Source organism: Acanthopagrus latus, chromosome 5 (genome assembly GCF_904848185.1).
Source record: "Acanthopagrus latus isolate v.2019 chromosome 5, fAcaLat1.1, whole genome shotgun sequence".
Lineage (NCBI taxonomy): Eukaryota > Metazoa > Chordata > Actinopteri > Spariformes > Sparidae > Acanthopagrus > Acanthopagrus latus.
In genome coordinates, this window is record NC_051043.1 from 21,760,555 (window position 1) to 21,783,014 (window position 22,460).

The 22,460-nt window shown below is 43.6% G+C and overlaps 1 protein-coding gene across 13 annotated transcripts in view; it reads right to left on the reverse strand.

The window, feature by feature from the left end:
- Nucleotides 1-5,030: 5,030 nt before the first annotated feature.
- LOC119019273 (homeobox protein orthopedia B-like) overlaps nt 5,031-22,460 on the reverse strand; it is a 63,689-nt gene continuing 46,259 nt past the window's right edge. For 5 of the 13 annotated variants that reach the window (XM_037097727.1, XM_037097728.1, XM_037097725.1 and 2 more), the window contains 2 exons: nt 8,800-9,206; nt 5,031-6,424 (listed from right to left, as the gene is read on the reverse strand). In XM_037097727.1, coding sequence (XP_036953622.1) covers nt 5,924-6,424; nt 8,800-9,204 — 906 coding nt within the window. In that variant the 5' untranslated portion in view covers nt 9,205-9,206 and the 3' untranslated portion in view covers nt 5,031-5,923. Of the gene's footprint in view, nt 6,425-8,799; nt 9,207-9,531; nt 11,790-13,287; nt 13,450-20,409; nt 21,080-22,460 lie in introns of those variants that run through there. The other 8 variants (XM_037097722.1, XM_037097720.1, XM_037097721.1 and 5 more) reach the window with 4 other exon arrangements.

Sequence of the window (22,460 nt, forward strand, 5' to 3'; positions counted from 1 at the left end):
ATATTGATTTTAAGGATGGTTGAAACGAAACAACGCGTCCACACATATTCCGCAGGGCTGGAGGAGAAAGCAGAACCAAAAGCCGCCGCGGCTTCCCCGTGAAGACAATGATGGACAGAACAGAAGCGGGAGGGGAGAGGAGGGGGGAGAGTAAGAAAGGGGGAGAGAGGGTGAAAAAGTAGAGGGAGGTAAAAGGGCTGGGGGGGTAGAAAGAGATTTAAGGCTGAGGCTCAGAGCAGATGTTAGTGTTGATGATGATGGATGCAGGTTGTTGAGATGCAGAGTTGTTATCATGAGAGGCACTCGCACCTCCTCACAGCACACTTTCCCCCAGATGTCACCGTGTGTGTGTGTGTGTGTGTGTGTGTGTGTGTGTGTGTGTGTGTGTGTGTGTGTGTGTGTGTGTGTGGAGAGAGAGGGAGATGCTGAAATGAACAAGCCACATGGCCAAATTAGGTTAGAACCAAACCTACTTCACCTATGTGGGGTTTTTTCTTATGAAGATTGGAAGAATTCTGTAACGCAAGATTATTTTTTTCTCCCTAAACTCGGATCGCAACAGTGGAGGGAAGCGATGAGATGCAACTAAAACAGAATGTAGAGACTGATGAGGCTAATGAACGAGTATCTTTTTACGCTCTTAGGGTGCAGGCACGAAGGAGAGCAACTTCGGAAAGGCATTAATTGGATTAGTTTGAACATTTGTCACCTTTGTGTCGCACATTTTCGCGCACACATCGCCGGGTTACCACGCACACCCCTGCAATAATCCAAATTCACCAAGAAAACACGCCCCCCCCAACACACACACACACAGGCAGCAGGTGGCGTGTGTGTGTGCGTGTGTGTGTGTGTGTGTGTGTGTGTGTGTGTGTGTGTGTGTGTGTGCGTGAATGGGACATGTTGAGTGGTAACCTGCTCTCCACTCTAACCAGATAAAAGGTGCAGGACAGAAACACGTCGGTAATTGATTGCTAATTAGTTCTTTTGTTGTCGCCCATTGTGTCCTGACAGAGGTTTGCCCTGGGCTGTCTATTCACACACGGGCTCCCCGGCCTCGCAGCAGGGAAATAAGCAAAGCCAGTCCGTAATGAGACAGACTGATGCGACCCCCCAGCAGGCCGCGGAAGATTCTCTTGTTGAACTTTGGGACGGAAAACGCAGAAGACCTGGTGGCGGATTCTCAGACAAGAAAGAAGACCATGCATGCAAGTCTCATCCCATGATCCATGATGAGGTGATGAACGTCCCCCCATGAAGTGTCCAGCAGCATTCTGCTGTACAGTATGCACTGCAGCAGGCCACGTGACATTTCCACTGAGTTGCTATACCCACATCTCTCTCCCTCTCTCATCAGTGCATGAGAAATTACCTAATGAGGAATGGGTCGCACATTTCCACAAACTCATTAACCCGCGAGCGAGTGAGACTAATTGCAGCGTTTGGGTAATGTGATTTCACATCTGTTACTGCAGCCCAGGACACAGTAGTCAGCACAGGGCTGGATCTGGTGGGCTGAGCCACACATAGAGCTAGATGTACCAGAACAACACCGCTGCAGCCTCCCAGCCCGGATGGGTGGAGCAGCAGTCGGCTTGGCTGTGGTTGTAATGTTTGATCAACTGCTGTCGTGCCTCTGCATGGTAGGTGTGTGTGCCGCCTGCATTCATTCTGGAAAAAAAAATAAAAGACTACTGCAAGGCTGGAGCTGGGATGGGGAGTGTAGATACAGTATAAGACAATCAAGCAATGAGTTTGAGTTAGTGACCATCATCAATGTCAGAAAAAAATGGCATTAAATGGATTTTTTCCTTTTTGTTTTCTGAGGATGTCCATTTATTTTTAAATGAAATGTCAGATTGAGACGGCTTGTTGAACTGTTTTCAGAAAAAAATGGGTTAAACATCCATTTACATTACAGATCTACTCTGGTTCACACTGACACAACATAATGATTCTCTTCCCTGTTACACTGTGACTTCACTGTTTCCACCTCAGGGAATTCTGAAGTGTAAATAGCCGATCACATGTGATCATATCTTTATTTACATTTAACCAATAAACTAATTTAAAGGTTTTTCTTTCACATGTGAAAATGTGGAATTCACATGTCAACTTGGAAATTTATCATTTAAAAATGTATCATTTGAATTACATGTAATATAACATTTTAATAACGTGAATTGGCCAATGACATGGGAAAATGTCCACGTGTGTCTTTATTTCAATTCACATGTATAGTTCATAGTTATATATAGTTCACATGTAAATTATTTGCAAAGGGGGTTTAATCAAGAGACCAATTAAAAGGTTTTTCTTCCTCTCTTTGTCCAGGCTTTTATTTTCCCCAAGTACATTTTTCTTACTTCACATGTAAGACGTACATTTTTCATGTGGAATTTTTTCTTAACATGTGAAAAAAATGTCACTAATGAACATCTCCACGTGTGTCTTTAATTTAATTCTCGTGTTAAAATCTTAGCTCACATGTGCAAATATCCAATCAGATGTGATAATGTGTGATGATGTGGAATTCATATGTGAAGAAGAATGTTTTACACCATACCATCAGCCATGTTTTGTCTCCAGATGGGCAAATTCTAATAAAAAATGTCTAGAAAAAAAAATGTATATTTTAGATGTGTAATTTCATTCAAATGACAAAACACTGACAGATAAAAAGTTGTTGCTTGTGAAAATGCTCATTTCAAATGTGCCAAAGTTTTCCTTTTACATGTTAACATTTTAGTTCACATGTGAGAAAAGTCCATTCACATGTGTCATTTTGTAAGGGAACTAATCAAGAAATAAATTAAAATGTTATGTTAATTTCTTCCGGTCTGTTAAATAATACAAAGTGATCTGCTCATTGTATGAACCTGTAACAGCGTCTCAGTGTGATCCTGTGTTAGCCCGCAGCTGCTCAGGCTCAGGAAATAATGCCAAAAATTGTTTTTCATGATATGTTGGAAAACTTCAGGCTGTTTCACTCATGCTAATTATGTATTACAGCAACATAGGGTTTCACACACACACACACACACACACACACACACACACACACACACACACACACACACACACACACACACACACAGGAATAAATGATATTTTCAGGGTCTTGACTTGGGTTGGTATTTTCAATAATTCAGTAAATTACTGCAAAAAAATTATGTTAATAGAAAAGGTGGGAACCAACTGTTTAATATGGGAAAAGTAATATACTTTTGTTAATTATGATTAATCCTCTGTTTAACCCCCCTGCATTGTTACAGAAACTCCAATTATAAGTTTACAGGCAGTGGGACTGCTTATGGTAATGCCATATCTCATCAATTACCATCCCGTGACCGTAAATTGGCCTCAGCGCTGACAACGAGATGAGGTTAACACGCTGATTAATTTGAGCTGCTGTGATTTCAGGCTCAAGTTGACACTTATAATCTTTGACACAGACAGTGAGGTCCGCTCACTTCCTTAATGGAAAAATGTTATTTACTTCTTTCGGAAGGAACGTTTGCAGACATCACACCTCACATCGGGATAATTTGAAAAACACAGCGACGCAAACAAGGTGAGAGTTTCTCTTATTACAGGAGTGATGGAGAACTTTAGATAAATGTCAGACGATCAGAAGGCACAAAGACTGAACTGTTTAACACTGACCATCTGTACTGTATTTTGTCGTGACATGCGTGTTGTGTGTTTTAAAACTACAAGACAGAAATGATGAGAACATGTCAGTTTACATTTATAAATGTCTCCAAGGAGTGTGTTTGTCCAGTGCTTTAAAAAAAAAACATATTAACTATATTCTTATTATATTTAAAGTATATTTAAAGTAATACTGAGAAATAATTACATATGCAAAAATGCAAAAACCTCCTATAATAAGCCTTCAAAACGCCCAGAGCAGCACGTTTTATCATGTATCTATCTGCTTTAAATATTTCTTATTTCTTGCTCCCTCCATAAAAACAGCTGTCGACGCTGCGTAAAAAGGCTGAAGTGGGTCAGTTAAGCTGTTAAGACAGGGGTGCATCATTCCTAACAATCAAGTTAAACGCTGTGATTAAATCATTTTTTGAACTGAGTAAATTTGAACAAGTCCATGTGTGTGAGTTCACTACAGGAGTGTGTGAGCAGCAGAAAAACGCGCCAAAGAAACGTCAAAAAGCGACAAAAGCGTGATGTGATTAATAAAGTGAAAACTGTTCAGTGACTCGAGGTTGGTCCATCTGTTTGAAATCTAGACAGCTCTATTATTTAAGCACTTTAACAGCAGCTAGCTTTATGTACAAACACTCATTTGGCAGCTACAGTAGGAGAAGCTGCTCCTGGTGCGATGCAGAGAGAGCAGCAGACACAGCTGCACACATGTGGGTTGATAGGTCGTTAATAGTGCTGCTGATGGGTGGAATTCCAGTTTCAGTAGTAATTATGTATATTGAAGTCACTTCCGGTTTTTCCTATCGCAACCACATCTCACAGCAGCTTCGGTTTAACTGCGACTAATCGATTATGGCATTCCTGTTTCCTGATGGCAGACGACTCTAACCTTAAAATACACGCTGTAGAAACTACAGGCTGCTGTATACAACACACACACACACACACACACACACACACACACACGCACGCAGGCCCGTGATTCCTCCTGTTTAGTTACAGTCCATCCAGTCCGCTCAGTGGGATGACCGTCATGGTTAAAAGCAATGACCGTCACATCACAGCGCTGACATCTTTACCGCTGCTGTCTGCCGCCGTGCAACCATGAGACCAATCACCCTTCATAAACCCTGTGACCCCCTCACCTCAGGCACTGTAAAAAAAAAAAAACAAAAAAAAAAAACGATACTGTGTTTGTGCGTTTTTGTTTGTTGTTTTGTGTTGAACTCGACCCAGATGACTTCCTCCACGCAGCCGCTGACTGACAGAAAGCGCACAGGACCGACACGACGACCCCTCGCCGGGTTCGGATGGAGACATGACTCACTCGCTTGTTTTCACATTCTTGAAAATTACTTTTATTTGTTTCTTCATTTTTAAATTGGTACAAACCCGTCAATGTGGTGCATTTTTCCGATGTAAGATCAAACATTTAAGAAATGTGTCAAGTAATAGCACATACAATAAGTTAAAACATGTCACAAAAAAGACCAGCGGGTACATAGCGAGAATGTTTCATCTACACAAAACATCCTAAAACAGAGTAGGCCTACTGAAAGATCATTGTATTTCTTTTTTCTCTTCTTCTTCTTCCTCTTCTTCCTCCTCCTCTTCAGTCTCATGCAGACGAGACTGTGGCCGCCGAGCAGAAGTACCTCTTTGGATCTGAGTGGGCACCGTTTTACTCCTTAAATTATCCAAAGCGTTTAAATCCACATGCACAGTGCATGCCCCGAGACCCGGTTCAATAGGCCCACCTACAAGTGTGGTGCGTGTGTGGTAGGCTGTCACCAAAAATGTATACCCAATCTTATAAATAACCGTTTGACATAACACAACTTCACCTGAACACAATAACACGTGTGCGTAAAGACACACTCAGTGAAAACGCAAATACGACGATTGTTTGGCTCCCGGTAGTTGGGGGCCTATAGTCTAGAGATCATTACAATAGTATTTATCATCAATAGTCGATAAAATCCTTTTTGAATTAACAAGATAAATAACCCCCCCAAACCCAAGTTATTTTTTTTCCTCCGTGTGTCCCATCAGAGTTGTCCTTTTTCTTTTTGTACGTATAGATGCAGTCACACACAGTCTCCTCACATTTCAGGCCTGATTAGCTCGCTCGTTCTCTCGTTTTGATCTAAATAGCGGGAATAAAAACAGAAGGAGAAAAAAAAAAGAGCCGCAGTTTGGGGTTGATAGAGGAGGGGGGTTTGGAGGAGAAGGGGGGATGTTGGTGAAAAGTCAACTAAGTGAAACTCATGGACACTGTGTGCTCCAGCGCTTTGCGCCGCAGTGACGCGATGCTTGTCCCTCTCCACATGTCACTGTCCGGGGAGCTACACAGCTGAGGGGAGCCCGTTACGTTCGTGGGGCCGGAGAGAGAGGCCGACATTCCGGGGAAAGGCGACTGGTAGAGGTGGGACTGCAGACCGGAGCCGTTGGAGGACAGGCCGTTGGAGAGACCCATGGAGTTTGGTGGCGGGCCCGGACCCAGACTGCACTGTGACAGTCCCTGCATGCCCGGCTGACGACCGAGGGCCGGCGGAAGCTGCAGCTGGGACACTCCCGGCATCCCCGTGGCCCAGCGAGAGTCGTTGGCGTGGAAGGAGCACAGGCTGTTCTCCATGGCGGCCGCGGCAGAGAACTGTGGCAGGCCCGGCGTTGGCAGCAGCGTCCCCGGGGCGCGGAACACATTGGTGGTCTTCTTCCTCTTCTTCCACTTGGCGCGTCTGTTCTGGAACCAAACCTGCGAGCAGAGAGACAGCACCGTGAGCCACCGGGAGGATAAACTGAGAGGACATGTGTCTGAAGCATAACGCACTGTGACGAGGGACAGACAGGTGGATGGTTGGATCACGGGGGGAGAGAAAAAATACCATTACGCGCGAGAATCTCACGAGAGTCTGTCCACACTCAGATACAATTTAATGTTTATTATTGCTACAACAACACTGATCTATAATGTTTGACCAACACATTCTCTACCAGCCACGTGGCCTGCCGTGATCTGGATCTGGCCCTGTACTGTCTGATGACTGGGACCAAATAAACAAGACACAGCCCGCATGGAAAACCGCTGCTTTGGACTTAAAGGAACTCCTATTAGAATATTCTCAGTTCTACTTTGAGCGAGTACCGTCTGATAGCAGGTGCATCTCACGAACCCGTCTTAATCGCATTAGAATAGCCTGTCACACTCCAATCATTCGGCTACACTGTCAACATATTGTTGTGTGTTTCCAAGCCAGGGTTAGAAATTCCATTGAAAATGAAACACAAAAGGCTCCACAGAGGCTCCTTTTTTCCCCCCACAAGGGGTGTTTTATTACTGGTGTTCCGCAGCGGTGGGCCGAACTATTTATCTTTTCTAACATGTTATTTACAGGCAGATTATCTGAAGATTGCTCTGATTGTTGTCTGGGCTTAAATACAAATGTCGCGCATTACTGTACACAATCTACAGTGAGAATAAAACACACACGCGCATGAAGACACACAAACACACACACACGCGCGCGCGCGCGGCTGTGGTCGGGTCTTTATAAAGATTTCATCATCTTCGGGCGGTGATTAATGCGCGCGCGAGAGGCCGTGAGTCGATGCCTCCGTATTAAAAGTGAAATCTCGCTCTCATTCCGCTCAGCCAGCCGTGAAACGTCGCCCAAACCCATTACACTCGGAGGGGGGGAAAGAAAATGCAATTTCTCATTCCATTAAAAAAGTACAATATATTCTTGAGTCCTATTAAGACGTCGCTGATAGAGCATTTTAAAAGAAGAGAGGCTCGTGGAGGCTCGCACACACGCGCGCACACACACACACACACACACACGCCCACTGAAGGCTGCACCCCCGCACGGCCCCGCACTAATGTTTACCAACAGCAGCAAGCGCGAGCCGACCTGCGCCGAGCGGTGATATGTTCCCGCACCGCGTAGAATAAAGGATTGATTATTAAGCTGACTAATGATTCCACTGGTTTTTATCGCTTTCACTGGGATCATTTGCATGAATTTCACATCGCTGCTTAATAACCCGTTCACTGTTATAAATAAGACTGAAATTGGTTGATAATGTGTTTGGTTTATTAGAGCCCGCGTGCTCGTTAAAAAAAAAAAAAAAAAAGTCTCAGCCAGTGTTTAAATTGTGTGAGAATGGTTCGCGTGTTCAATTACATAAAATCAAAAGGAAAAATAAACGTTAAAAAAAATAACTTTTCTATTTTAATAATTGTGGGAGTCTTATTTTGAAATTCTCAAAGGCGTACCCGTCACTATGTTGTTTTTTGTAAAGAAAAATAATTATTTTCGTGTGTCCATTTTTTTTTATTTTATTTTATTTTTTTAAATTGCACAGAATCAAATGTAAAATAGATAAATTCAGCACTGTCACACCTCCAATTTGTATATTTCCGGGGACAGTCACCACAGGTGGCACAGGCCCGTAATATTTTTTTAAAAACCTTAAAGCCTCCTGAATGTTTCCTGACTTCATGAGCAGCGGTGTCCTGGGCGCTGTCGGCAGGTGAGAGATGTTTCAGCACCTTGGACAGAGCCCTGCGGGCGTTAGACTGGCGAAGGTTTTTTAAAATGAAATATCGCTCATCTTCAGTCTAAACATTTTTTAATTACAGGATCTTTTTTGAACTGGATAATTAAATGAAAAGAGGCTTGAGTTATTTTCCAAATGTTACTGGAATATCAGAACCAGTGAATTTTCTCCCAAGGCAGGATATAATGCTCCACCTAAAATAAAATAAAGTATATTTTCACCTGATTCTATTGCTATGATGACAATTGAGATAAACGTTTTGATTACACCAGTGGCGTCAGAACAACTGTTATCTTTTAATATTCCGAGCATCTGCACCCAAAGCCGCGCCACAGCATTTCAGGAGGTGAGAGTTGACACATATCTGAAATAACACGATAAGAAGCGAGCAAACTATCTGTCTGAACCCTCTCCTGCAGTGAACCCAGCCTTTGCTCTCTGGATTCTTAAAGGATAATATTTGGACACTTGGCACGGTGCGGACAAACACAGGATCAGAACCCGGGCCGGAGCCACACCCCGCCTTCATCATGCCACTGTTTCCCATCCGCACTAGCACGGAGTGCTTACCTGAACTCTGGACTCGGTGAGGCCGATCCTCAGCGCCAGCTCCTCCCTCATGAAGATGTCAGGGTAGTGGGTCTTGGCGAAGCTGCGCTCCAGCTCGTTGAGCTGCGCCGGAGTGAAGCGCGTCCTGTGCCGCTTCTGCTTCTGGTTGGCGGTCTGACCGGAGCTCTGCTGCGGCTGCTGCTGCTGCTGCTGCTGCTGCTGCTTCTCCTGCTCCTTCCCGTTCACCGGCATGACGGCAGAGTTGGATCCCACCGTGGCGATGTCTTCTCCCGGCAGCAGAGTGGTCCCCTCGACAGAGTCCGAACCAGGGGCCATGTCTCCCGGATGCCCCTGGTCTGGCACGCCGCCGCCCAGCCGGCACTTCAGAGCCTCTCGGTGTCCGAGCAGCTCTGCGGCATCTTTCATCCCTGAGAGGACGAGCAGCACACAGTGAACACACGGCAAAACCCTTAAAGCGCAGCATGTTCAAATGAGAATCACAATGGAAAAAAAAGCAAGACAAAGATTCATTGACAGAACTGCACAGATAAACTCAGTATAAGCTTGGATCGTCATTTCTTTCTCTCTTTTCTTTTCTTTCCTTTTTTTTTTTTTTAGCTGTCAGGTCTTATTCGTGATAAATTACTGTAAAGAACTACTCGGAGCAACAATAAAGCACTTAGCTGTTAACACAATTAACTACACAGTCTATCTATCACTTCACAACGTTGAACAAGAAGTTTAAAATCTTACACTGGAGTTTAGGGCCGGAGTTTAGTGATGACAACTCACCGAGCCGAGCATCCAGCAGGTCGGCGTGAGAAAGCATCGCGTACCGCTCCAGGGCGAAATGCGCTCCAAAAAAACCCGACAACTTTGGGGCAATTTAAAACGTATATATCGTCTAAATGAACGAAAATTCGGTTTGTGGTTAAAAAAGGAGGTCCCTTGCATTATAATGTCCTTTAGAGCGACGGGGAGGCGCTTATTAGTTGAAAGAACCCGTGAGCTTCCTCAAATAAGAGCCAATCAGAGAGGGAGCTTGGAAATGTCAGCGGCGTGACTCCCCCCCTCTTCTTCTTCTTCTTCTTCTTCTTCTTCTTCTTCTCCCTCTCCTTCTTCTTCCCCTTCTTTTATTTTTTCTTCTCTTTTACGCACACATACACACGCACAGACACAAACGCGCACCAAAACACTACAATTCAATTCAATCCTCTGCCATTCCGTCCTCTGATTTATTAGCTTTTCATGCTTAAATTATTCCACGTTAAACATCTTAATGTGTTTGTTTAATCTGGCGCAGCCCCGTGCCCATGACAGGACTCCTGTTTGTGGAGGTATACGTGTAAAAAGAATAATAATAAATAATAATTTAAATATCAGAGGCGAGCTCTGATTTCTGCAGAGGCTGTTTATTTATTTATTTATTTATTTATTTATTAGGAGATAGAAAAAGCGCACAGCAAATGCGTCGCCATTAAATAATTAGCCGTATCAAAATCTCAATTTTCAAACCACTGGACTGTGTCAATTAGCCCGTTTACAAACAGAGAGGGAGGATTCATTTCGCAAATTAACGAAAAAGTCTTTAAATTAAAACAATTTTCAAGCTGATTACTCTTTGGATATTTGGAGAAGGGGGTTTGTTGTCTCTTTCTTTCTTTTTCTTTTTTGCTGCTGTTATGACTGAGTGTGATATCAGACTGAATGTGATTCTGTGTGGATTTAATTCATAACACAAACAAATAAGAGACGAGGAGCCTTCTATGCGCCGGGTCTCTCCCCTTTCAGCCCCACTTCCCTCCCCCGTCCTTGGATCACAAACAAAACGAATATCGCTCCCCATTCCCCCATGGCAGGTGATTTGTGGAGACAAATCGGGGAAATAAATAAATAAACGAGTACAGATGGATTTAAGCTCTGCTAGTGATCGGCCGCTTTAACTCCCATCGACTTTTCATCAACGCGGGCGCAATTAAAGGTATTTAGGCCTGTTTGGTTGAAACAGAATCAGACGTGCTGGACCCTAAACGATTGTTCCCCTTTAGCAGGGGTCCATAAGTAGGTCTATTATACAATTAACAGGACAGCCATTGATCTGCGCTCCACTCCTACTCCTCCAGACAGTGCTGGTTAGAGAGGGCTTTTGGCAGATGTCAGGGTGAGCCTGGTGAATAGACCACCGCCTGGGACTAAATAGGTTTCTCCGCAGCCGCACAAAGGAGGCGTCCGAGCGAGGAGTCCTCTCCACCACGTAGCGGGCTATAGGCAGCTCATCTTTTATGCTCCTCGGCCGCAATCTGCCGGGGGCGCAGGGAAGTAGCCTATATGTGGCACAGCGTGAAAACTTTAGGAAATGGACTGGTGCATGGTCCACTGAGATGAGGAAAGCTGTGACCAGCTCCCGGAGGTTCAGGAGAAGCAATCAGCAGCAGCAGCAGCAGCAGCAGCAGCAGCAGCAGCAGCAGCAGCAGCAGCAGCAGCAGCAGCAGCAGCAGCGCCTCGACTCGTTTTATTCAGACGTGTAAACCAGGAGAGAGGACAGGACAGGGACTCTGTGGTGGGAGTTGTGTGAAGGCCAGACCTGTGTGTGTGTGTGTGTGTGTGTGTGTGTGTGTGTGTGTGTGTGTGTGTGTGTGTGTGTGTGTGTGTGTGAGGAGCTTGAGCCTGGAGAGACGGTCTGTATGCGTTGGAAGCTGTTTTATTTACTATTAGTGTAAGTATGGAGACTACTGTGACGTAAATAAGTAAATAACTACTGTATTGTTGAAATGTACTCAGCACATTAAGGTCAGAGATCATGTTTTATTTATTTATTTTTTTCTAATAATATTAGCTGCTGTTACACAAAATGTACAAAAATACAATGGATAAATCGGGAATAATTTTAATAAATTGTGGTAATTTTATTCTAATTCAGGGTTATTTTAAGGTCCGTATGCGATTTACTGTGTGAATCCAATTGGATGAAATAATATATTTTTTAACAATAAATAAAATTAAAAACACGTATATACCATTATTATTATTATTATTATTATTATTATTATTATTATTATTATTATGATGTAGTAGTAGTATTAGAAGTATTAGCATAGTAGCAGGATAATTATTACATAATATAATAATTGCTATAATTGTAAGGTAAATAGTATTTTTTTTTCCTCCCTTTCATTTTATTTTATTTTTCTTTTCGACAACAGATAACAAAACAAAAACAGTAATAAATATATATTGGGTTATCATTTTTGCCTTAAAAGTACAAAGCCTGATTCAAAATTAAAAAAAAAAAAAAAACTAAATTAAAACTCCAAAGGTTGTGTGTGTTTGTGTCGCTCTGCGTCTGAAGCCCTACATGGGAACTACTGATATTGTGCTGTGTTGCAGTGAAAGCAGCCCCCGGACAGCAGATATCCCCTCAGCTGTCCGATCCTCAGGCTGTAACTCATCGCTGTAATAAGAGGGACCCACTTGAAATGGGTCTATGTCTCACTCAGCCTCCCTAACTGGACCGCATCAATCTTCCCCCCAGTAAAAACACACTCGCATACAATCCTCCCGGGTTAATGCGGCGCATCTGAGTGCGGAACGGCTGTTTACACGCGAGGAGACACTTTTAATGGAAGCGCACCAAAAACAAATGCAATTTTGTAGAGGCAATTTCAAAGATCAAGAATTCCGTGTCCACCCTCTCCGCGGTTTTTTTTCTTTCTTTTTCTTTTTTTCCTCTAGCAATCAAACTGCGTTAAATCCATTGCTCATATGGGCCTTTTGCAGAGCAGGTTAAAACAATACGAGTGACATGCGGCAGGTGCGGGGATAAGATCCTTTACACTACACACACACACACACACACACACACACACACACACACACACACACACCACAGGGCAGCACAGACCGGTAGGCGAGCCGGCTGTCTGGGGCCTATTGCGGCGCCTCGTAGGCATCTGCATTCGCGCAGTTATAGAAATCTAAAGGGAAAATCGATTTTCCAATCTGCAGGAACGGCTCCCTAACAAATCGCACAGTAGTTTTGCGCGGGTGATTTGATGACAGTCGGAGGAATAAGAAGCAGACCAATAAGTGCGTTGCATCCGAGCCGGGGAGCTGCGGAGAGAGAGGCGAGAGCGGAGAGCCTCAGACGGGCAAACCCATTAGAGGCTCCCCTCTCCGGCCACCCAGCCTCGCAGCACCACCCCGCGCATCTCATCCCCCAATTAGACCCGCGGCCCCGCGCCTGCTCTCCGTTCCTGCGTGATCTGGTGCACAGAGCGGTAATCACGGCCTTCAAATAAAATAATCAGCAAAGAAGAGCGATTTCCTTAATGAGGAGGAAGAGGCGTGTGTCACGGAGAGAGGGCGGTGTGGTGGACGCGTGCGTGCGTGCATGTTCTCGGCAGTGGTGGCGGTGCGGAGGAGGTTATTAAAATAGCAATGAAAGTCACAATAGGTGTCATTAACACAGTGGTGTTGGGAGGCTCAGCAGCTTTAAAAGTGTCTCATTACTTCTGCTGTTAATAGCTGACCCCGCAGCTCGGGAGGTCCACACACAACCTCGGGTTAAGGTCAAAGGCATGTGTGCTCCATCAGCAGGAAGTCCAGCACCTTTATCCTGTCCTGGTGTAACGGTTCAACATCTCCAGCACTACCAAGCACACAGCCTGGAGACTAAGATCAGGATCACAAACAGAAATAATTGATCAATGAATGTGTCAAATTGTGTCTTCAGCATTATTCTCCCTCTGCATGTAAATACAGAAGTGCCTCTTAAAACCAAGCGCTTCACCCAGTCATGACCATCAGCTGTAACATGTTATAGAAAATTGTCAAATGCATTTTTCCAGTTGGAGGCGGGAACCCTCAAGGTCTGCTGTGGAAGCTGCTGAGACATGTGGCTGCAAATGAAATGCAAAAAAAAAATATTACAATGAGAGTTTTAACCCTCAGATTTAAACTGGATCAAGAAGAACATTGGAGTTGTTCTGAATCCACCCGTAGCAACTGTGTAAAATGACTCCTATTAGTTTTTTTGAGGTGCTGCCATTTTCTGCATCATATTCATTAGTCGCATGGGGGTTACTCACAAACAACTGTGGTGAAAATCCAGGTTGTCATTTGTGCTCACTGTGGACATGAGTGGGTTAATAAAAGTGCACCATAGTTGTGATGTGACCAAATGATGCCTCATAACGCCTCCACAAAGAGAACGTAAATATTGACCACAAATGTTCCGTCTGATCGGTCACCTAATTGACTAAAAGGTGAGCCGGCTTAAACATCACACACAGCCACCAAATGTCCCAACAACAACACAAGGCTAAATTATAGCTATCATATATCACTGGCTGAAACACAAAGGAGATGGACCTGCCAAAACATTGTGTGGAAACCTAAAAACTGTCAATTTTTCAAATTGTAGTTTACTTCAAATAACGTCCACATGGACACATTTCTGCACCTGAAATGCTGAAGATCCATGAGAAATATCTTGAAATCGAAGCGGTTTCCCTCCTCCTCTGTAAACTGGACATTTCAGAGATAGAGGAGGTTAAAGGCCAACAGCAAAACAAATCTACTCTGAAATCTGTTTTGACAGCTTATTGTCTGAGAGCACCTACGGAGGCTCAGATAAAAGCCTGATTCCGCCTGATCATGAGCCCTGTATGTTTTCATTATTCCCCACGCAGCGTAAAAAGCAGCGGTGCTTGAATGTGCTTTTCTTTTCCTTTTTTTCTTTTTTTAAATTTTCTGTGTATGTTAATTTAATTTCTATGCATAAATACTCCCAGTTATTTAATTAATCCCTTCTTAATCACAATTTAAAACAGAAGCAAAATATTGAGGTTGGAGCATTAAGTGAAGTCTGTAATCTATTGTGACCTCAGTCATTTCTCCCACTGATCTAATCCCTTCTCCTTCCCTGACACCTTGACTTTCCCTTCCAGTTCTGCTCCAGCTATTAGAATATGTTCTTTCTTAAGTCTGGTCATTAGTTAGGTCCATTACTGTGGCTCCATCATTAGGAAGCTGTAATGCATCATTGAAGGTAATGAGTGCCTTACATTACAGGTGCCAGCGAGCCTTATAGACACATTGAATGAGACCCCCTTTCTCTGCTCTGCAGTCCGAAAACAAGTCTGCTTTTTACTCCTTTTAAACACACATCCGTCCAAATGAGCCGACGGTGGCACGGCTAGAGGCTGAAAGATGATCTGATGGAATATGAGAGATTTTATTTACGTGCCGGAGATGCTTTGTGAGGATGAAGATGGCTCGGTAAAGCACAGCCGATTGTGACTGTTCTCGTAGAAAACGCACACATGCTCGCTCACACAGCGCCCACACGCACACTTGTGCCTCTAAAACACCAGATAAAGGGGAGGACTTGGGTCAGTAGTGTCTCTGAGTGGCTTGAAATTAGAAACATGTGCTGGTAATTATCAAACTGCAGCAAAGCCACATCATGCAATTTAATGCCTCAGCAAATTAAAGAATAAATGGGATCAGTCTCTTTGACCTTGCTCACTCTGACTTGCCGAACTTGATCTACCTGAGACTTCAAGTGTGTGACTCGCTCACTTTGAGACACACACACACACACACACACACACACACACACACACACATACGCACACACACACACAAAGGGGAAAGAAAGATGTCCCACATAAGCACACATTCTAGAGAAAGAGGGGAGCGGATTGTGTACAATGTGAGAGCTACGCAGTGAAAACCTTTTAAAACAACAGCACACAAACACTTGTTGTGTTCCTCCGCTCGTGGTTCTCAGTGCGTTACCCAGCGGTTCAGCTCGCCTCTCACTCCACCAAATCCCACTCTCTTCCCATCCATCCATTCTCTTTATCATCCTCTCCTCGTCTCCTCCCTCCCTCTCCCTCTCCCTCTCTCTCCTTCCTCCTCTCCATACACTCCGCCACATTTTCTGCTGCTTCCCCGCTAAACACGGTGCACTACCCCTCCCAAGATTAATTGATCATCAATTTAGCTCTAATTTGGACCAAGTCAGCTGGTAAATGGGGCAGTTTTCCCTGATTGTTAGTGAAATGTGTGCAAGTACATTGATAAATTTTGATTATTTATCAATTACAACCAAATGAACTAAATCTATTGAATAAATTCTAGCCTGATTGCCATAATAGAGTTTGAAAATGTGGCTATTGATAATGATTCCGGCTAATAGTCTTTTCCGGCCGCGGTTGCCGGCTTGTCGGAATGACAACACAAAACTCATTTTTCACAGAATCAGCTGAGTGAGTGCGAGGCCGATCTTTCATTAATCAGTCACATTACGGAGCTGATACACCGTAATACGCGACGCTTTCCTCACAAAGACTCAAACACTTTGTCATATTTTATGTCAATTACCAGTCATTTCGTTGTGTTCCATCAAGACATCTTGTAATAGTTAACATATGCTAAGGTAAAGCTCCCCCGTCCCGCCCTCCGGGAGATCCATTGGAGGATGCCGTGTCTGTGTTTGTGGGGAGAGGGAGAGGGGAGACGGGGGGAGCTGATGATGAAATGGGCCCTGCTCTTAATTTCTTATTTTCCCGAGCTGAGGCGCTTATGGGAAGGGTGGAGCACGGGCTTTTTAAATGGACCTGCCACCGTGTTTTCCCAAAGTTAATGGAAAAGCAGCTTGCTGGAAAATAGGAGAGGGAAAAATTGGAATTAGGTTCAGAGGCTTTCACACACAATAACAAGGGATAACTATGAGGCTCGAAGACATACAAATTAGTGCTGTCATTGTATCCTCAGACCATCAACTTAAAATCATCGTTTTTATTTATAATGCTATCAGAAAAGTGTGTGACACAATTACTCGTCTGAAATCATACTGCTATTTATTTTACATTTACTAAAATGACAAAATGCCATTAATATAAGGTTTTACAAAAATTTGACTAGTTACTGAGGAATGAATGAGAAATGACTCAATAATTAATAAAATGTGAGTAGTTATCTAGTGTATAGTAGTTAATGATGAATTACTAGAGAACAGATTGGGAGATGCTATATTAATGAATCATTAGGTAATGATTCGTTCATGACTTCACATCACTTTCTTCATGAGCCATTCATGATTAACTCTAATAGCATGAAACTAGCGATGACTCATGAATTACTAATTATTGAATAAATTTAGTCTTTTTCTGCGCCTTAAAATAAAGTGAAAAATAATAATTATTAATTACTTAATAACAGTTACTATTTTTGTGTTCCCTCAAGTAGTAATATGTAGCACTGAGTTACCAAATACTTACCACTTAATTACTAGTTACAGTCTGTTTTCTAGTAACTCGTCATTATTGACTATGTAGTGCTTGAATTACATGAGTTACTTAGGGAGTACTAATTATCATTCATTCCTCATACAAGCTTCAGTAACTACTCACAGATTTGTGTACCTTGTTGTAAAGTGTGACACAGTTGCTTGGTCTGACTCTTTTATTCTTATTTTTTACTGAATATAAACTGTGAAATATTGTTTAAAACCTTATTTGATCTTGAATGTGTCTTACATTTGCACTCTCCAGCCTTAACACTGCACGGGAGGAGAGGAAGGAGCTGAAATAACTGCATTATCAGCCTTTCCTTTTTAATCAATGATATGAGCCCCTGTGCACCAATCATGGCTGCTGGAAGCAACTTAATGATCAGCATTTAGACTGGGCAGGTAAACCACTGCGCTATAGAGCTAACACAGGGGCCAACTGCAGGTGAATTAACCCAGTCCAGATCTAATATGCTGGTGTCAGCTCTGGTTAGCTCATGGCTAACTGTGGCCTGTATTGGCAGTGGCATAGCATCCAACATTGTCTCCCTCATATGCCAGCAGGCAGCTATCTATAATCGATGGCCACTTTTAATTGGACAGGCTGTCTGTTAGTGGACAGACGAAGGTTGTGCAGTGCGGCGGGGGCGCGGTGGGGGGGCAACACTGTATTTACCACATGGTTATTGTGGATAAATAGGTTGGGGACGGCGGAGGTTTTCTCTATAAAAAGCCAATCAGGGCTTCTGCTGTTGCATGACAGTCAATTACAGCCTGTTTGAACATTTCACACAGTGACCCTCAACTATTTATAAGTGTGCAATCATAAGAATGAAAGCCTCTGGCCTGGTTTGAAATATTAATACTTCTATTCATTGTCAGAATACAACGTCAGTTTTTTGGATGATCTGAACCAGGCACTGAATAACTATTATGTGTAGTGTCACTCACACGGCACAGTCACCAGGATACAATGTTAGCATCATGTTAGTTAACGTTTGAAACTGCAGGAAACAGGTATTTCAATCCGAACAATGTTGTTTTCCTGATGAAACGTTTTGATTTTTGTTTGCCTAAACCTAATCAGAGGATAAACATAGTATGGTGACAAGAGAGAGGTAAAAAATTGAACCTAAACAAACGTCAAGTTGCAATATAAAGACAAAGACTTAAAGGTGCACTGTGAAGTTTTGGGGGACAACTTTTGATGAAAGGGAAAGATCTTCGTTTACAGAATTTTTTTCATGCCTACACAAACCATATAAAAAACCTCTCAACAAACTGACGTTAAAGGACAACAAGATTTCATACTGTTTTATGTTGTTTATATTTGGCGGACCCTGCCACCTTTCCAGTGTTCTGGGGACCATATTTTCCTCTGAGAACAGATTTTTTAGTCAGTTATGGAATTCAATAATATTTCTGAGTTATTATTACCCCATTAATATTGTAAATATTAAAATTCTGTGTTTGTGTGCCGTTTCTTCTCCAAAACTACATACTGCCCCTTTAAGTATAGACATACTTAACTTACATCTATTCCTGCAAATGGTTTGGCTCAAAACATCATTGGTGAATAATCCCAAAGACATTATACCAACTCTTTAAACAACAGATACAATTCAGCAGTTTACTATCTTACAGACAACTGTATAATTGTTTCCAGTGCCAAAGAAATAAAGAAACTTTCAGTGTAATTGAGCTGAGTGCGCCCATTACGTCTGAACACAACTCATCTTCACTCCTCTAAACGTATAGGTAGACTGCTGTTTAAGATACAGAATCAATAAGATTAGACAGAAATATATCCACTAATGTAGTCAATAAATGAAATCAGCCACTATTAGCCTAATTTCTACCCAGGCGAGCAGGTCAGAGAGGAGAAGGGAGGGAAAAAAAATGTGAATTAATTCTCTGTAAGCCGGAACGACCTGCTGATGCTGGGTTGAAAGGCTTTTCATTCCGTATCCACATACTATTCATTATTTCCAAAATGAACTCCGCGGAGGTAGGCTACACACTGCCTTGACTAATATGCCTAAGTGACTTTTCCCTTATTTCGCCTCTTGATTTGAGCCTCTGAGCCTGCAGTGCGCCACCAAATGCGTCGCCCACATCTGTGGCTGCATGTAAAACTGGCCTACATGTTATTTGTGGTGGCTGAGGCTGCATCTGAGGAACACTGCCCTAACTGTCCTTTCCCATTTCTCCCTCACATGACTGTAACTCCCTCAATCCCAAACCTTTATTTTCTCTCTCTCTCTCTCTCTCTCTCTCTCTCTCTCTCTCCCTTTTTTTAAATATCAGGCTACTTTTTTTTTTTTCCTTTTACAGCAGCGGATTGCCAGAGCTGTGAAGGAGGCTGGAAGCACGAGATGGAGGGCCACCGGTGGACATGCTGCTTTTGGCGCAGCCTCTAATTGATATTGAGCGAGCTGCTGGTGAGGAGCGCACAGGGCCACTGCTGGCTAATCTACGCTTTAATCAGCGTGCGTAATGAGAGTGGCGGCGCGCTCCGAGAGAAAAGAGACTTACAAGCAACGTCTGTCAGGGTCCGGGAGAAAATATTGGGTCTAATTGTCGCGATTAAAGAAAAACTAGAAGACACTGGGCTTTATTTTATGTGGAGAAGTTGTGATGGGAGGGAGTCGAGCTTTCCTTCAACACCACCTGAGCTGAGCCCTCAGGCGCTGTCCAAGGTGCTGCAGGTAACCGAAACACGGGCCCTAAAAAAAAAAAAAAAATCTCGCAATTATAGCCTCACTAGAACCTGATCGCAATTCTGGTGAGGTAAGATAATTAGCGAATGAGGCCGCTATTGTAACGGAACAGTCCGTACCGAAGGGAGAGAGGGGAGGAGGGGAGGCAGGAGGAAGGCAGGCGGGCAGGCCGCAGACTGAATAGCAAGCGGAACATTAGGAGAGGTGTGTGTGGGAACACTGTCAGGCAATTAACAGGGCATTAGGGAGGATGCGCACGCACATACGCTCGCATGCATACGCGCGCACATATGACACGGCCTCAACACGCACACCCGCGCGCACACACAGTCGCAGTGTGTATGGCAGACCAGAAAAATAGAACACGCCGAAGAGAGCTGACATGTTTGAAACCTATCGTTTTTAATTGTTGTTGATACTGTGCCAGGTGTATTGGTAATGTGTGCTCCTAGTATGGTTTTAAATTCTAACGTTTCTTTCTTATTTTTTTTAAATTTTACTTTTTAAATTAATCAGGAAACGACAGACAGGCAGCAGCACAGCCACAGACACAACACAATTACACCCACTAAAAAAATAAAGAGTCGGGTAAATTGCTGAGAGAGAAACTATCAAAACACCTACACACCACATTTAGAATCACTCCTCTGTATACAACAGATCACATTTACACCTAAATAGATAAAATGTAGGCTGTAAAAACAAAAAATATCCCACATTAATTCCAAACTATAATAATATAACTGGACATTTAAAACATGTTAGTCTTTACTGGATTTGGATTTCAAGAGAGAGAGAGAGAGAGAGAGAGAGAGAGAGAGAGAGAGAGAGAGAGAGAGAGAGAGAGAGAGAGAGAGAGAGAGAGACAGAGAGAGAGAGAGAGAGAGAGAGAGAGAGAGAGAGCAGGGCAGCCGAGCGCCATTTTACACCCAGAGCCTCAGCAAAGCTGTCTGACAGTCTGCCTGTGGCTGAGATTAGCCTCATCTATCCGGTGTCAGTGACGGTCGTGTCCAGAAAATCACAGCATAAACGGGTCTGACTGAGGTGTGAGTGTGTGAGAGAGAGAAACAGAGAGAGGGAGAGGGAGAGAGAGAGATGGGGGGGGGTCAGCTGATTACTCAGACAAACAGACTGAAATAGACTGCGGTGCTGCGGGAATGTGCGGGGAGGAGAGGGATGAATTGGGTTTCCATGTGACAGAAACAGAGCACACCTCAGTCTTCCCCGGCCGGGTCCACTTCCTGTCCCCGGTGCTCACACTCTGTCCTTCCATCAATCACACCTGCGTGAACACACACACACACACGCCCGCTCAGGCACGCACGCGCACACACTCCTGTTGTCTCTGGGTATAAATAAGGCGGCCGATGCGCACGCACAGCCTTTATTTTTAAATTGTTATCAGCGCACAACCGGAGAGGGATTTCCCCCCTCACTCAACAAAATGAGATATCCATCAGTCCACAAAAGTGACAAGTTATCTAACAAATTGATTGATAGCACAAACTGCAGAGAAATCATGGCACTTTTTAAAGGTGAGGAGGCTCCTGGAATCACTGGCTGACAAAATGATTACACTCGCACAAAGTGGCTCGTGTAAATTTAAGGGGAATGACTGATGGACCTCGGTGGCCGCCGTTGTTATGAATGATATTGTGTTTTTGGGGAAGTTTTCTTAGTCGTCTTACTTAACAACAATCATGTGCAGAATGAGGGGGCTGCTGGGAAATTTAAAGGTTGCAGTGAATATGTGTGGACACAAATCCGAGGCTCACACTGTGAGTTTAAGCCGACGGCCTCTAACACTATAATCACTACAGCAGACTACTTATCTCATTTTTAAATTAAACCACAGATACAGGAGCTTGTTATTGTCGGTCTATACTTTCATTAACACACTTTAAAACCTGTGGGCTGTTAGAATTAACTTCTTTAAATAGCTTATTTAAGAAGTTTCAGCCTATTTTGCGTATTAAAATATATATATTTTTTGTTGCCTGAATTAACTGAAAACAAACACTGGAGCGTCTCGTCTCTGTTTCTCTGCGGCCCATTTGTAAAAATGTCCGGCGGGACGGGGAGATGGAGATATCAGGAGCGATCGTATTTATGAGGCTTTCTGACAAATAGGCGCAGTTACGCTCCGCCGGCGCACTGCCTGTTTACATAGACCAGCTCCATTTCAGCGCCGGGCGTTTTATGGAGCGTGTACGTGCGTGAGCTTCAGCATGTGCGTGCACGTGTGTGTGTGTGTGTGTGTGTGTTGTCCACAGATGGCCCTGATGACCTTGGAGAGGGTCACCTGTGAGGAGGTGACAGAAAACAAACCAGAGAGCTTCTTGGACGCGGACAGCTCCGGTAAAAAAAAAAAAAAAAAAAATCCTCCCAACACGTGAAGCTGCTGAAGTTTTGAAGGTGACTGCTTGATTTCCCCTCCTGCGTGTGGAAATGCCAACGTCCTGCATGCACCCCTGCCTCTCCTGGCCCCCCCTCCCACACTCTATGCGCTCTAACTGCCTATTATAGCTCACACTGGAGCGACCCGGAGTTATTTCCTACACAAATAAAGTGCCTTTGAAAGAGATTAGAGAAATATGTATGAATTTCGGCTTAATTTATTTGATCATTCCACATTACAAAGCAGCGTAGTCCTCAAATGTGAT